General features: G+C 45.2%; 1 protein-coding gene across 1 annotated transcript in view; it reads left to right on the top strand.

The window, feature by feature from the left end:
* The first annotated feature begins 397 nt into the window (after nt 1-397).
* The window catches only part of LOC139424111 (phosphoribosyl pyrophosphate synthase-associated protein 2-like), a 26,072-nt gene continuing 10,540 nt past the window's right edge, over nt 398-15,929 (top strand). The window contains exons 1-5 of the mRNA XM_071175808.1: nt 398-473; nt 2,383-2,543; nt 2,651-2,703; nt 11,307-11,373; nt 14,507-14,679. Of these exons, the coding sequence (XP_071031909.1) occupies nt 2,461-2,543; nt 2,651-2,703; nt 11,307-11,373; nt 14,507-14,679 (376 nt within the window). The 5' untranslated portion in view covers nt 398-473; nt 2,383-2,460. The remainder of the gene's footprint in view (nt 474-2,382; nt 2,544-2,650; nt 2,704-11,306; nt 11,374-14,506; nt 14,680-15,929) is intronic.

Genomic DNA, 15,929 nt, shown 5'->3' with positions numbered 1-15,929 from the left:
TTAAAAAAAAGTTATCGTAGCGACACGTTGACTACGTTAAAGGTGTAGAGATAGTATGTGTGTGCGGGACGTACTATCTCTGCTATCTCTTTTTTCTTCCACAATGTGTATTTTTGCGCATTATAACCCCCCCAGCACCACAAATCTGATAAACTTGGTAGCTAGTCTTCTCAAGTCTGTGTGTAACCTAAACACACCCGACCAAACACCTGGCAAAATAGTTTTTGGGGGGGATGTAATAACTGTTCAGAATCAGATTCAAATTCAATGTAGACGTGATGACGTCTTCCCTCTACGATCAACACGAGGGTTGGGTGAAATTTTTTATCCGTCGTGATTCCTGGTCTGTGATTGGCCGAGACGCCTTGTCCATCATACTCAGTAGACCGGGCTTGGAGGAACAGGTTGAGACGTTTACAAACTGCGAAATCATCCAACATCATACAACGCGGTTACACTACAAACACAAACTGGTGAGTACAGCAGGTCCGTCTGTGACGTTTCAATGTTGTGGTTTTTTTTGTGTGGTTTTTAAACGTTGTATTTTGCTGTGTTTACCGAGACTGAGCGCAAATCAAAATCTGTGCGTCCGTCCGCTCATCAGCAGACGGCGCGCTGAGCGCATCCGGGAGTCAGGAGAGGAAAGCATGAATACTGAATTCCGTTTATAACGTGTCTCTGTTTTACAGGCCGTTATTATGTGGATGATGAGTCCTTCATTGCATTCATTCTGAACCATATGTTCTGTTTTCTGATCTTATGGTATGATGTGTTGTCATAACATATCACAACATAACACACCATATGTAACATGTATATGTAACATGTGTTATGATGTGTTATGATGTGTTATGATGTGTTATGATGTGATGTGTTATGATGTGTTATGATGTGATGTGTTATGATGTGTTATGATGTGTTATGTTATGATGTGTTATGATGTGTTATGTTATGATGTGTTATGTTATGATGTGTTATGATGTGTTATGTTATGATGTGTTATGATGTGTTATGATGTGTTGTGTTATGATGTGTTATGATGTGTTATGTTATGATGTGTTATGATGTGTTATGATGTGTTATGTTATAATGTGTTATGATGTGTTATGATGTGTTATGATGTGTTATGATGTATTATGTTATGATGTATTATGATGTGTTATGATGTGTTATGATGTGTTATGATGTATTATGATGTGTTATGATGTGTTATGATGTATTATGATGTGTTATGATGTGTTATGATGTGTTATGATGTATTATGATGTGTTATGATGTGTTATGATGTGTTATGATGTGTTATGTTATGATGTGTTATGATGTGTTATGATGTGTTCTGTTATGATGTGTTATGATGTGTTATGATGTGTTATGATGTGTTATGATGTGTTATGATGTGTTGTGTTATGATGTGTTATGATGTGTTATGTTATGATGTGTTATGATGTGTTATGATGTATTATGTTATGATGTATTATGTTATGATGTGTTATGATGTGTTATGATGTGTTATGATGTGTTATGATGTGTTATGATGTGTTATGATGTATTATGTTATGATGTATTATGTTATGATGTATTATGTTATGATGTGTTGTGTTATGATGTATTATGATGTGTTATGTTATGATGTGTTATGTTATGATGTGTTATGATGTGTTATGATGTGTTATGTTATGATGTGTTATGATGTGTTATGTTATGATGTGTTATGATGTGTTATGTTATGATGTGTTATGATGTGTTATGTTGTGTTATGATGTGTTATGATGTGTTATGTTGTGTTATGATGTGTTATGATGTGTTATGATGTGTTATGATGTGTTATGATGTGTTATGATGTGTTATGTTATGATGTGTTATATGTGTTATGATGTGTTATGATATGATGTGTTATGATGTATTATGTTATGATGTGTTATGATGTGTTATGATGTGTTATGATGTGTTATGATGTGTTATGATGTGTTATGATGTGTTATGATGTATTATGTTATGATGTGTTATGATGTGTTATGATGTGTTATGATGTGTTATGATGTGTTATGATGTGTTATGATGTATTATGTTATGATGTGTTATGATGTGTTATGATGTGTTATGATGTGTTATGATATGATGTATTATGTTATGATGTGTTATGTTATGATGTGTTATGATGTGTTATGATATGATGTGTTATGATGTGTTATGATGTATTATGATGTGTTATGATGTGTTGTGTTATGATGTGTTATGTTATGATGTGTTATGATGTGTTATGATGTGTTATGATGTGTTATGATGTGTTATGATGTGTTATGTTGGTAGTAACACTGTTCCAGACAAGTGGATTGATTGATTAACTGTGTGTGTGTTTGGGGGTCCCTGGTTCCGCTGTAGGAAGGGCTGAGTGCAGCGTGGGTGCCCAGGGATAGGCCGTCTGAGGCTGGGGAGCAGAGTGGCCGGTCCCCCCCGGTTATGAACCACACCGAAGGAGGCCTGGTCATCTTCAGCGCCAACTCACACCCCTCCTCCAGGGAGATCAGCAAAAGGATAGGAGAGTCAGTACACACACACACACACACACACACACACACACACACTCTGGCTTTTCATTGGTCAGCTCTCCCTGTGCTCTCTTTTCATTGGCTATGTCTCCCGTGTGCAGGCGTCTGGGGGTGGAGCTTGGGAAGGTGCAGGTGTACCAGGAAGACAATAGAGGTGAGACTCTGACCCCTGACTTCTGACCTTCAAACCTCTCTGTCACACGCCATTACCCTCTCACCCATCCCCCCTCACCCTCTCCCCCAGCAGTCTGATCCTCTCCTCTAGTGCTCTGTTGTTCTCCTGCTCTTTCTCCTGTTGAAGTTGTCTCACCACAGTCCAGAGTTGCAGATATGTCTCTCTCCACCTCCAGCTCTCCAGGTCTGGTTAAGGGGGTGTTGTTGAGCTGGACTGTTGTCTGGGTCTGTGCTGACTGGAGTGTAATCACCTGCTGCTCCAGCTCCACCTGCCTTACCTCCAGCTGGGTGAATTAATCCTTCATTTCAATGAGGGAGAAGTACTCTGTGCTGGGAGGTTGACTTTCCACTGGGGGTTGCTCGTCTGTGAGGTTATATAATGAAGAGGTCTGGTCTGACCTAGAGATGGCAACAATAGAAATGGTACTGATAGAGATGGCACTAATAGAGATGGTACTGATAGAGATGGCAGCGATAGAGATGGCACTAATAGAGATGGTACTGATAGAGATGGTACTGATAGAGATGGCACTGAAAGGATGGCACTGATAGAGATGGCACCGATAGAGATGGTACTGATAGAGATGGTACTGATAGAGATGGCACTGAAAGGATGGCACTGATAGAGATGGCACCGATAGAGATGGTACTGATAGAGATGGTACTGATAGAGATGGCAGCGATAGAGATGGCACTGATAGAGATGGTACTGATAGAGATGGTACTGATAGAGATGGCACCGATAGAGATGGCACCGATAGAGATGGCACTGATAGAGATGGTACTGATAGAGATGGCACCGATAGAGATGGCACCGATAGAGATGGTACTGATAGAGATGGCACTGATAGAGATGACACCAATAGAGATGGTACTGATAGAGATGGTACTGATAGAGATGGCACTGATAGAGATGGCACCGATAGAGATGGTACTGATAGAGATGGCACTGATAGAGATGACACCAATAGAGATGGTACTGATAGAGATGGTACTGATAGAGATGGCACTGATAGAGATGGTACCGATAGAGATGGCACCGATAGAGATGGTACCGATAGAGATGGCACCGATAGAGATGGCACCGATAGAGATGGCACTGATAGAGATGGTACTGATAGAGATGGCACCGATAGAGATGGCACCGATAGAGATGGTACTGATAGAGATGGCACTGATAGAGATGGTACTGATAGAGATGGCACCAATAGAGATGGCACTGATAGAGATGGTACTGATAGAGATGGTACCGATAGAGATGGTACCGATAGAGATGGTACTGATAGAGATGGCACCGATAGAGATGGCACTGATAGAGATGGCACCGATAGAGATGGTACCGATAGAGATGGCACCGATAGAGATGGTACTGATAGAGATGGTACTGATAGAGATGGTACTGATAGAGATGGCACCAATAGAGATGGCAGCGATAGAGATGGCACCGATAGAGATGGTACTGATAGAGATGGCACCGATAGAGATGACACCGATAGAGATGGCACCGATAGAGATGGCACTGATAGAGATGGTACTGATAGAGATGGCACCGATAGAGATGACACCGATAGAGACGGCACCGATAGAGATGGCACTGATAGAGATGGCACTGATAGAGATGGCACCGATAGAGATGGCACTGATAGAGATGGCACCGATAGAGATGGTACTGATAGAGATGGCACTGATAGAGATGACACTGATAGAGATGGCACCAATAGAGATGGCAGCGATAGAGATGGCACCGATAGAGATGGCACCAATAGAGATGTTACCAATAGAGATGGCAGAGATAGAGATGGCACCGATAGAGATGGCATCGCTAGAGATGGCGCTGATAGAGATGGCACCGATAGAGATGGCGGCGATAGAGATGGTACTGATAGAGATGGTACTGATAGAGATGGCACCGATAGAGATGGCACTGATATAGATGGTACTGATAGAGATGGCACCGATAGAGATGGTACTGATAGAGATGGTACTGATAGAGATGGCACCGATAGAGATGACACCGATAGAGATGGCACCGATAGAGATGGTACTGATAGAGATGGCGCTGATAGAGATGGCACCAATAGAGATGGCACCAATAGAGATGGTACTGATAGAGATGGTACTGATAGAGATGGCACCAATAGAGATGGTACCGATAGAGATGGTACTGATAGAGATGGTACTGATAGAGATGGTACTGATAGAGATGGTACTGATAGAGATGGCACCGATAGAGATGGTGCTGATAGAGATGGCACCAATAGAGATGGCACCAATAGAGATGGCAGCTTTGCTTCTAGTCCTTAAAAGTTTTATTGAAGTTTTATCACATACAACCGGGAAGAGCTATTGGATATCAGAGAGACGTCAATTTACCAGCATAACCAGCACTACGACCAGGAATAAGACCAGCACTACAACCAGCACTACGACCAGGAATAAGACCAGCACTACAAACAGGAATACAACCAGCACTACGACCAGGAATAAGTCCAGCACTACAAACAAGAATACGACCAGCACTACGACCCGCACTACGACCAGGAATACGACCAGAAATACGACCAGGAATACGACCAGGAATACGACCAGAAATACGACCAGGAATACGATCAGGAATACAACCAGCACTACGAGCAGGAATACGACCAGCACTACGACCAGGAATACGTCCAGGAATACGACCATCACTACGACCAGGAATACAACCAGCACTACGACCAGGAATACGACCATCACTACGACCAACACTACGACCATCACTACGAGCAGGAATACGACCATCACTACGAGCAGGAATACGACCAGGAATACGACCAGCACTACGACCAGCACTACGACCAGGAATAAGACCATCACTACAACCAGGAATACGACCATCACTACGACCAGGAATACGACCATCACTACGAGCAGGAATACGACCAGGAATACGACCAGCACTACGACCAGGAATACGACCATCACTACGACCAGCACTACGACAATCACTACGACCAGGAATACGACCATCACTACGACCAGGAATACGACCATCACTACGACCAGGAATACAACCAGCACTACGACCAGGAATACGACCATCACTACGACCAGCACTACGAACAGGAATACAACCATCACTACGACCAGGAATACGACCATCACTACGACCAGGAATACGACCATCACTACGACCAGGAATACGACCATCACTACGAGCAGGAATACGAGCAGGAATACGACCAGCACTACGACCAGGAATACGACCAGGAATACGACCAGGAATACGACCATCACTACGACCAGGAATACGACCATCACTACGAGCAGGAATACGACCAGGAATACGACCAGCACTACGACCCGCACTACGACCAGGAATACGACCAGGAATACGACCATCACTACGACCAGGAATACAACCAGGAATACGACCAGGAATACGACCAGGAATACAACCAGGAATACGACCATCACTACGAACAGGAATACAACCAGGAATACGACCATCACTACGACCAGCACTACGACCAGGAATACGACCAGGAATACGACCATCACTACGACCAGGAATACAACCAGGAATACAACCATCACTATGACCAGCACTACGACCAGGAATATGACCAGCACTACGACCAGGAATGCGACCAGGAATACGACCAGGAACACGACCATCACTACGACCAGGAATACAACCAGCACTACGAGCAGGAATACGAGCAGGAATACGACCAGGAATACGACCAGGAATACAACCATCACTATGACCAGCACTACGACCAGGAATATGACCAGCACTACGACCAGGAATACGACCATCACTACGACCAGGAATACAACCAGGAATACGACCATCACTACGAACAGGAATACGACCAGGAATACGACCAGGAATACGACCATCACTACGACCAGGAATACGACCAGGAATACGACCAGCACTACGACCCACACTACGAGCAGGAATACGACCAGGAATACGACCATCACTACGACCAGGAATACGACCATCACTACGAGCAGGAATACGACCAGGAATACGACCAGCACTACGACCCGCACTACGACCAGGAATACGACCATCACTACGACCAGGAATACAACCAGGAATACGACCAGGAATACGACCATCACTACGACCAGGAATACAACCAGGAATACGACCATCACTACGAACAGGAATACGACCAGGAATACGACCAGGAATACGACCAGCACTACGACCAGCACTACGACCAGGAATACGACCATCACTACGACCAGGAATACAACCAGGAATACAACCATCACTATGACCAGCACTACGACCAGGAATATGACCAGCACTACGACCAGGAATACGACCAGGAATACGACCAGGAATACGACCATCACTACGACCAGGAATACAACCAGCACTACGAGCAGGAATACGACCAGGAATACGACCAGGAATACAACCATCACTATGACCAGCACTACGACCAGGAATATGACCAGCACTACGACCAGGAATATGACCATCACTACGACCAGGAATACAACCAGGAATACGACCATCACTACGAACAGGAATACGACCAGGAATACGACCATCACTACGACCAGCACTACGACCAGGAATACGACCAGGAATACGACCAGCACTGCGACCCGCACTACGAGCAGGAATACGACCAGGAATACGACCATCACTACGACCAGGAATACGACCATCACTACGAGCAGGAATACGACCAGGAATACGACCAGCACTACGACCCGCACTACGACCAGGAATACGACCAGGAATACGACCATCACTACGACCAGGAATACAACCAGGAATACGACCAGGAATACGACCATCACTAGGACCAGGAATACAACCAGGAATACGACCATCACTACGAACAGGAATACGACCAGGAATACGACCAGCACTACGACCAGCACTACGACCAGGAATACGACCAGGAATACGACCATCACTACGACCAGGAATACAACCAGGAATACAACCATCACTATGACCAGCACTACGACCAGGAATATGACCAGCACTACGACCAGGAATACGACCAGGAATACGACCAGGAATACGACCATCACTACGACCAGGAATACAACCAGCACTACGAGCAGGAATACGACCAGGAATACGACCAGGAATACAACCATCACTATGACCAGCACTACGACCAGGAATATGACCAGCACTACGACCAGGAATACGACCAGCACTACGACCAGGAATACGACCAGGAATACAACCAGCACTACGACCAGGAATACGACCAGGAATACAACCAGCACTACGACCAGGAATACGACCAGGAATACGACCATCACTACGACCAGGAATACGACCATCACTACGAACAGGAATACGACCAGGAATACGACCAGGAATACAACCAGCACTACGACCAGGAATACGACCAGGAATACAACCATCACTATGACCAGCACTACGAACAGGAATACAACCATCACTATGACCAGCACTACGACCAGGAATATGACCAGCACTACGACCAGGAATACAACCAGGAATACGACAAGCACTACGTGGAATAGCTTAGATATTAGGTTTTGTTGTGGAATAGCTTAGATATTACCTGTTAGATACTGCTGCACTGTCGGATCTAGAAGCACAAGAATTTCACTAGAATTTCACTACACTCACACCCCCATGTGACCAATAACATCTGCTAACCATGTGACCAATAACATCTGCTAACCATGTGACCAATAACATCTGCTAACCATGTGACCAATAACATCTGCTAACCATGTGACCAATAACATCTGATAACCATGTGACCAATAACATCTGCTAACCATGTGACCAATAACATCTGCTAACCATGTGACCAATAACATCTGCTAACCATGTGACCAATAACATCTGCTAACCATGTGACCAATAACATCTGATAACCATGTGACCAATAACATCTGCTAACCATGTGACCAATAACATCTGTTAACCATGTGACCAATAACATCTGCTAACCATGTGACCAATAACATCTGCTAACCATGTGACCAATAACATCTGCTAACCATGTGACCAATAACATCTGCTAACCATGTGACCAATAACATCTGCTAACCATGTGACCAATGACATCTGCTAACCATGTGACCAATAACATCTGCTAACCATGTGACCAATAACATTTGATTTGAACAGAGGGGTAGTGTTTTAATATAGCACTGTACCAGGGGATGGTCTGGTTAATATAGCACTGTGCCAGGGGATGGTCTGGTTAATATAGCACTGTGCCAGGGGATGGTCTGGTTAATATAGCACTGTGTCATGCCAGGGGATTATCTGGTTAAAATAGCACTGTACCAGGGGATGGTCTGGTTAATATAGCACTGTGCCAGGGGATGGTCTGGTTAATATAGCACTGTGCCAGGGGATGGTCTGGTTAATATAGCACTGTACCAGGGGATGGTCTGGTTAATATAGCACTGTGCCAGGGGATGGTCTGGTTGATATAGCACTGTGCCAGGGGATGGTCTGGTTAATATAGCACTGTACCAGGGGATGGTCTGGTTAATATAGCACTGTGCCATGCCAGGGGATGGTCTGGTTAATATAGCACTGTACCAGGGGATGGTCTGGTTAATATAACACTGTGCCAGGGGATGGTCTGGTTAATATAGCACTAACAGGGGATGGTCTGGTTAATATAGCACTGTGCCAGGGGATGGTCTGGTTAATATAGCACTGTGCCAGGGGATGGTCTGGTTAATATAACACTGTGCCAGGGGATGGTCTGGTTAATATAACACTAACAGGGGATGGTCTGGTTAATATAGCACTGTGCCAGGGGATGGTCTGGTTAATATAGCACTGTGCCAGGGGATGGTCTGGTTAATATAACACTGTGCCAGGGGATGGTCTGGTTAATATAGCACTGTACCAGGGGATGGTCTGGTTAATATAGTACTGTACCAGGGGATGGTCTGGTTAATATAGCACTGTACCAGGGGATGGTCTGGTTAATATAGCACTGTACCAGGGGAAGGTCTGGTTAATATAGCACTGTACCAGGGGATGGTCTGGTTAATATAACACTGTGCCAGGGGATGGTCTGGTTAATATAGCACTGTACCATGCCAGGGGATGGTCTGGTTAATATAGCACTGTACCAGGGGATGGTCTGGTTAATATAGCACTGTGCCAGGGGATGGTCTGGTTAATATAACACTGTGCCAGGGGATGGTCTGGTTAATATAGCACTGTGCCAGGGGATGGTCTGGTTAATATAGCACTGTACCATGCCAGGGGATGGTCTGGTTAATATAGCACTGTACCAGGGGATGGTCTGGTTAATATAGCACTGTGCCAGGGGATGGTCTGGTTAATATAGCACTGTACCAGGGGATGGTCTGGTTAATATAGCACTGTGTCATGCCAGGGGATGGTCTGGTTAATATAGCACTGTACCAGGGGATGGTCTGGTTAATATAGCACTGTACCAGGGGATGGTCTGGTTAATATAGTACTGTACCAGGGGATGGTCTGGTTAATATAGCACTGTACCAGGGGATGGTCTGGTTAATATAACACTGTGTCAGGGGATGGTCTGGTTAATATAACACTGTACCAGGGGATGGTCTGGTTAATATAGCACTGTGCCAGGGGATGGTCTGGTTAATATAGCTCTGTACCAGGGGATGGTCTGGTTAATATAGCTCTGTACCAGGGGATGGTCTGGTTAATATAGCACTGTGTCATGCCAGGGGATGGCCTGTGTTAATATAGCACCATGCCAGGGGATGGTCTGGTTAATATAGCACTGTACCAGGGGATGGTCTGGTTAATATAGCACTGTACCAGGGGATGGTCTGGTTAATATAGCACTGTACCAGGGGATGGTCTGGTTAATATAGCACCATGCCAGGGGATGGTCTGGTTAATATAGCACTGTACCAGGGGATGGTCTGGTTAATATAACACTGTGCCAGGGGATGGTCTGGTTAATATAGCACTGTACCAGGGGATGGTCTGGTTAATATAACACTGTGCCAGGGGATGGTCTGGTTAATATAGCACTGTGCCAGGGGATGGTCTGGTTAATATAGCACTGTACCAGGGGATGGTCTGGTTAATATAACACTGTGCCAGGGGATGGTCTGGTTAATATAGTACTGTACCAGGGGTCTGTGTGGAAGAGTAAGTTGCTTACCAACGGGAGCAGTCAGTAAAACGTGTCTCTTGATTGTCCACAAGGAGCTTATTTTTGTACTTTCTCCTTGTCATTTCATAAGGGGTATTTTAATGACCTCTGCACAGAGGGAGGGGGCATCAAATGCCTCTGCATTTGGGTGGGGGAGGTTGTGTGACTCTCCTGCCATTGCTGGGCTCAAGGGCTTTGACACCTCTCATTTCCCAAACTAGGCTCGTAATTTAACAATTTAATTATGTCTGTCTGTCTGTCTGTCTGTCTGTCTCTCTCTCTCTCTCTCTCTCTCTCTCTCTCTCTCTCTCTCTCTCTCTCTCTCTCTCTCTCTCTCTCTCTGTCTCTCTCTCTCTCTCTCTCTCTCTCTCTCTCTCTCTCTCTCTCTCTCTCTCTCCCCTCCCCCTCTCACCCTCTCTCTCTGTCTCTCTCTCTCTTTGTGTAGAAACGCGTGTGCAGATCCAGGAGTCTGTTCGAGGCAAAGATGTCTTCATCATCCAGACAGTGTCTAAGTACGAACACAGACCCACACTGCTGGCTATAACAGAGCCCTCGAACCTCTCTATCAAACACTCTATCACACAGACCCACACTGCTGGCTATAACAGAGCCCTCGAACCTCTCTATCAAACACTCTATCACACAGACCCTTACTACTGGATATAACAGAGCACTCAAACCTCTCTATCAAACACTCTATCACACAGACCCACACTACTGGATATAACAGAGCCATCGAACGTCTCTACCAAACACTCTATCACACAGACCCAGACTACTGGATACAACAGAGCCCTCAAACCTCTCTATCAAAACACACCCACACTACTGGCTATAACAGAGCACTCAAACCTCTCCATCAAACACACTACTGGTTATAACTGAGCCCTCTCTATCAAACCTTCTATCAAACACACTACTGGTTATAACTGAGCCCTCTATCAAACCTCTCTATCAAACACACTACTGGTTATAACTGAGCCCTCTCTATCAAACCTCTCTATCAAACACACTACTGGCTATAACAGAGCACTCAAACCTCTCTATCAAACACACTACTGGCTATAACTGAGCCCTCTCTATCAAACCTTCTATCAAACATCACTCTCCAGGGATGTGATCACTACCATCATGGTGTATATCTCTCTCTCTCTGTCTCCAGGGAGGTGATCACTACCATCATGGTGTATATCTCTCTCTGTCTCCAGGGATGTGATCACTACCTTCATGGGGTATATCTCTCTCTGTCTCCAGGGATGTGATCACTACCTTCATGGGGTATATCTCTCTCTGTCTCCAGGGATGTGATCACTACCATCATGGGGTATATCTCTCTCTGTCTCCAGGGATGTGATCACTACCATCATGGTGTATCTCTCTCTCTCTCTCTCTCTCTCTGTCTCCAGGGATGTGATCACTACCATCATGGTGTATATCTCTCTCTGTCTCCAGGGAGGTGATCACTACCATCATGGTGTATATCTCTCTCTGCCTCCAGGGAGGTGATCACTACCATCATGGTGTATATCTCTCTCTGCCTCCAGGGATGTGATCACTACCATCATGGTGTATATCTCTCTCTGCCTCCAGGGATGTGAACACTACCATCATGGTGTCTATCTCTCTCTCTCTGTCTCCAGGGAGGTGATCACTACCATCATGGTGTATATCTCTCTCTGTCTCCAGGGATGTGATCACTACCATCATGGTGTATCTCTCTCTCTCTCTCTCTCTCTCTCTGTCTCCAGGGAGGTGATCACTACCATCATGGTGTATCGCTCTCTCTCTCTCTCTCTCTCTCTGTCTCCAGGGAGGTGATCACTACCATCATGGTGTATCTCTCTCTCTCTCTCTCTCTCTCTGTCTCCAGGGAGGTGATCACTACCATCATGGTGTATCTCTCTCTCTGTCTCTCTCTCTCTCTGTCTCCAGGGATGTGATCACTACCATCATGGTGTATATCTCTCTCTGTCTCAAGGGATGTGAACACTACCATCATGGTGTATATCTCTCTCTGTCTCCAGGGATGTGATCACTACCATCATGGTGTATATCTCTCTCTGTCTCCAGGGATGTGAACACTACCATCATGGTGTATATCTCTCTCTGTCTCCAGGGAGGTGATCACTACCATCATGGTGTATATCTTTCTCTGTCTCCAGGGATGTGAACACTACCATCATGGTGTATCTCTCTCTCTCTCTGTCTCCAGGGATGTGATCACTACCATCATGGTGTATATCTCTCTCTGTCTCCAGGGATGTGATCACTACCATCATGGTGTATATCTCTCTCTGTCTCCAGGGATGTGATCACTACCATCATGGTGTATATCTCTCTCTGTCTCTCTCTGTCTCCAGGGATGTGATCACTACCATCATGGTGTATATCTCTCTCTCTGTCTGTCTCCAGGGATGTGATCACTACCATCATGGTGTATATCTCTCTCTGTCTCCAGGGATGTGAACACTACCATCATGGTGTATATCTCTCTCTGTCTCCAGGGATGTGATCACTACCATCATGGTGTATATCTCTCTCTGTCTCTCTCTGTCTCCAGGGATGTGATCACTACCATCATGGTGTATCTCTCTCTCTCTCTCTCTCTGTCTCCAGGGATGTGATCACTACCATCATGGTGTATATCTCTCTCTGTCTCCAGGGATGTGATCACTACCTTCATGGGGTATATCTCTCTCTGTCTCCAGGGATGTGATCACTACCATCATGGTGTATATCTCTCTCTCTGTCTCTCTCTCTCTCTGTCTCCAGGGATGTGATCACTACCATCATGGTGTATATCTCTCTCTGTCTCCAGGGATGTGAACACTACCATCATGGTGTATATCTCTCTCTGTCTCCAGGGATGTGATCACTACCATCATGGTGTATATCTCTCTCTGTCTCCAGGAATGTGATCACTACCATCATGGTGTATCTCTCTCTCTCTCTCTCTGTCTCCAGGGATGTGATCACTACCATCATGGTGTATATCTCTCTCTCTGTCTCCAGGGATGTGAACACTACCATCATGATGTATATATCTCTCTCTGTCTCCAGGGATGTGAACACTACCATCATGGTGTATATCTCTCTCTGTCTCCAGGGATGTGGAGACTACCATCATGGAGTTGTTGATCATGATGTATATCTCTCTCTCTGTCTCCAGGGATGTGAACACTACCATCATGGTGTCTATCTCTCTCTCTCTGTCTCCAGGGATGTGATCACTACCATCATGGTGTATATCTCTCTCTCTCTGTCTCCAGGGATGTGAAAAGTACCATCATGGTGTATATCTCTCTCCGTCTCCAGGGATGTGAACACTACCATCATGGTGTATATCTCTCTCTCTCTGTCTCCAGGGATGTGAACACTACCATCATGGTGTATATCTCTCTCTGTCTCCAGGGATGTGATCACTACCATCATGGTGTATATCTCTCTCTGTCTCCAGGGATGTGATCACTACCATCATGGTGTATCTCTCTCTCTGTCTCCAGGGATGTAATCACTACCATCATTGTGTATATCTCTCTCTCTGTCTCCAGGGATGTGATCACTACCATCATGGTGTATCTCTCTCTCTCTCTGTCTCCAGGGATGTGATCACTACCATCATGGTGTATCTCTCTCTGTCTCCAGGGATGTTAACACTACCATCATGGAGTTGTTGATCATGGTGTATGCGTGCAGGACTTCCTGTGCCAGGAGTATCACCGGGGTGGTCCCCTACTTCCCTTACAGTAAACAGTGTAAGATGAGGAAGAGAGGGTCTATTGTCTCCAAGCTGCTGGCCTCCATGATGTGTAAAGCAGGTGAGGACACACACCTCGGAGAGACACACACCGCAGACACACAGAGACACATACATCACAGATACACACAGAGAGACACACAGAGACACAGAGACACACATTCCGCAGACACACAGAGACACACAGAGACACAAACATCACAGATACACACAGAGACACAGAGACACACAGAAAGACACAGAGACACAGAGAAAGACACATAGACACACAGAAAAACACAGAGATACACAGAAAGACACAGAGACATGAAGTCTGGTCCTCATACTGAACATAGTGCTCTCTCCTTGTTCTGAATGTGTCCGTCTATCTGTCCCTCTGTCTCTCTGTCCGTCTGTCTGTCTGTCCATCTTTCTGTCTGTCCTTCTCTCTGTCTGTCTGTCTGTCTGTCTGTCTGTCTGTCCGTCTTTTCGTCTTTCTGTCTGTCCTTCTGTCTGTCCGTCTTTGTGTCTGTCTGTCTGTCTGTCTGTCTGTCCGTCCGTCTGTCCGTCCTTCCGTCTGTCTGTCTGTGTGTGTGTAGGTCTGACCGTCTCTCTCTCTCTCTCTGTCTGTCTGTGTGTGTGTAGGTCTGACCGTCTCTCTCTCTCTCTGTCTGTCTGTGTGTGTGTATGTCTGACCGTCTCTCTCTCTCTCTGTCTGTCTGTGTGTGTGTAGGTCTGACCGTCTCTCTCTCTCTCTGTCTGTCTGTCTGTGTGTAGGTCTGACCGTCTCTCTCTCTCAATTCAATTCAATTCAATTCAAGGGCTTTATTGGCATGGGAAACATGTGTTAACATTGCCAAAGCAAGTGAGGTAGACAACATACAAAGTTAATATATAAAGTGAAAAACAACAAAAATTAACAGTAAACATTACACATACAGAGGTTTCAAAACAGTAAAGACATTACACATGTCATATTATATATATATATACACACAGTGTTTTAACAATGTACAAATGGTTAAAGGACACAAGATAAAATAAATAAGCATAAATATGGGTTGTATTTACAATGGTGTGTGTTCTTCACTGGTTGCCCTTTTCTCGTGGCAACAGGTCACAAATCTTGCTGCTGTGATGGCACACTGTGGAATTTCACCCAGTAGATATGGAAGTTTTTCAAATTTGGATATGTTTTCGAATTCTTTGTGGATCTGTGTAATCTGAGGGAAATATGTCTCTCTAATATGGTCATACATTGGGCAGGAGGTTAGGAAGTGCAGCTCAGTTTCCACTCTCTCTGTCTGTCTGTGTGTGTGTAGGTCTGACCGT

This window comes from Oncorhynchus clarkii, chromosome 13, assembly GCF_045791955.1.
Source record: "Oncorhynchus clarkii lewisi isolate Uvic-CL-2024 chromosome 13, UVic_Ocla_1.0, whole genome shotgun sequence".
Classification (NCBI taxonomy): Eukaryota; Metazoa; Chordata; class Actinopteri; order Salmoniformes; family Salmonidae; genus Oncorhynchus; species Oncorhynchus clarkii.
This window is presented reverse-complemented; position numbering and strand designations above follow the sequence as displayed.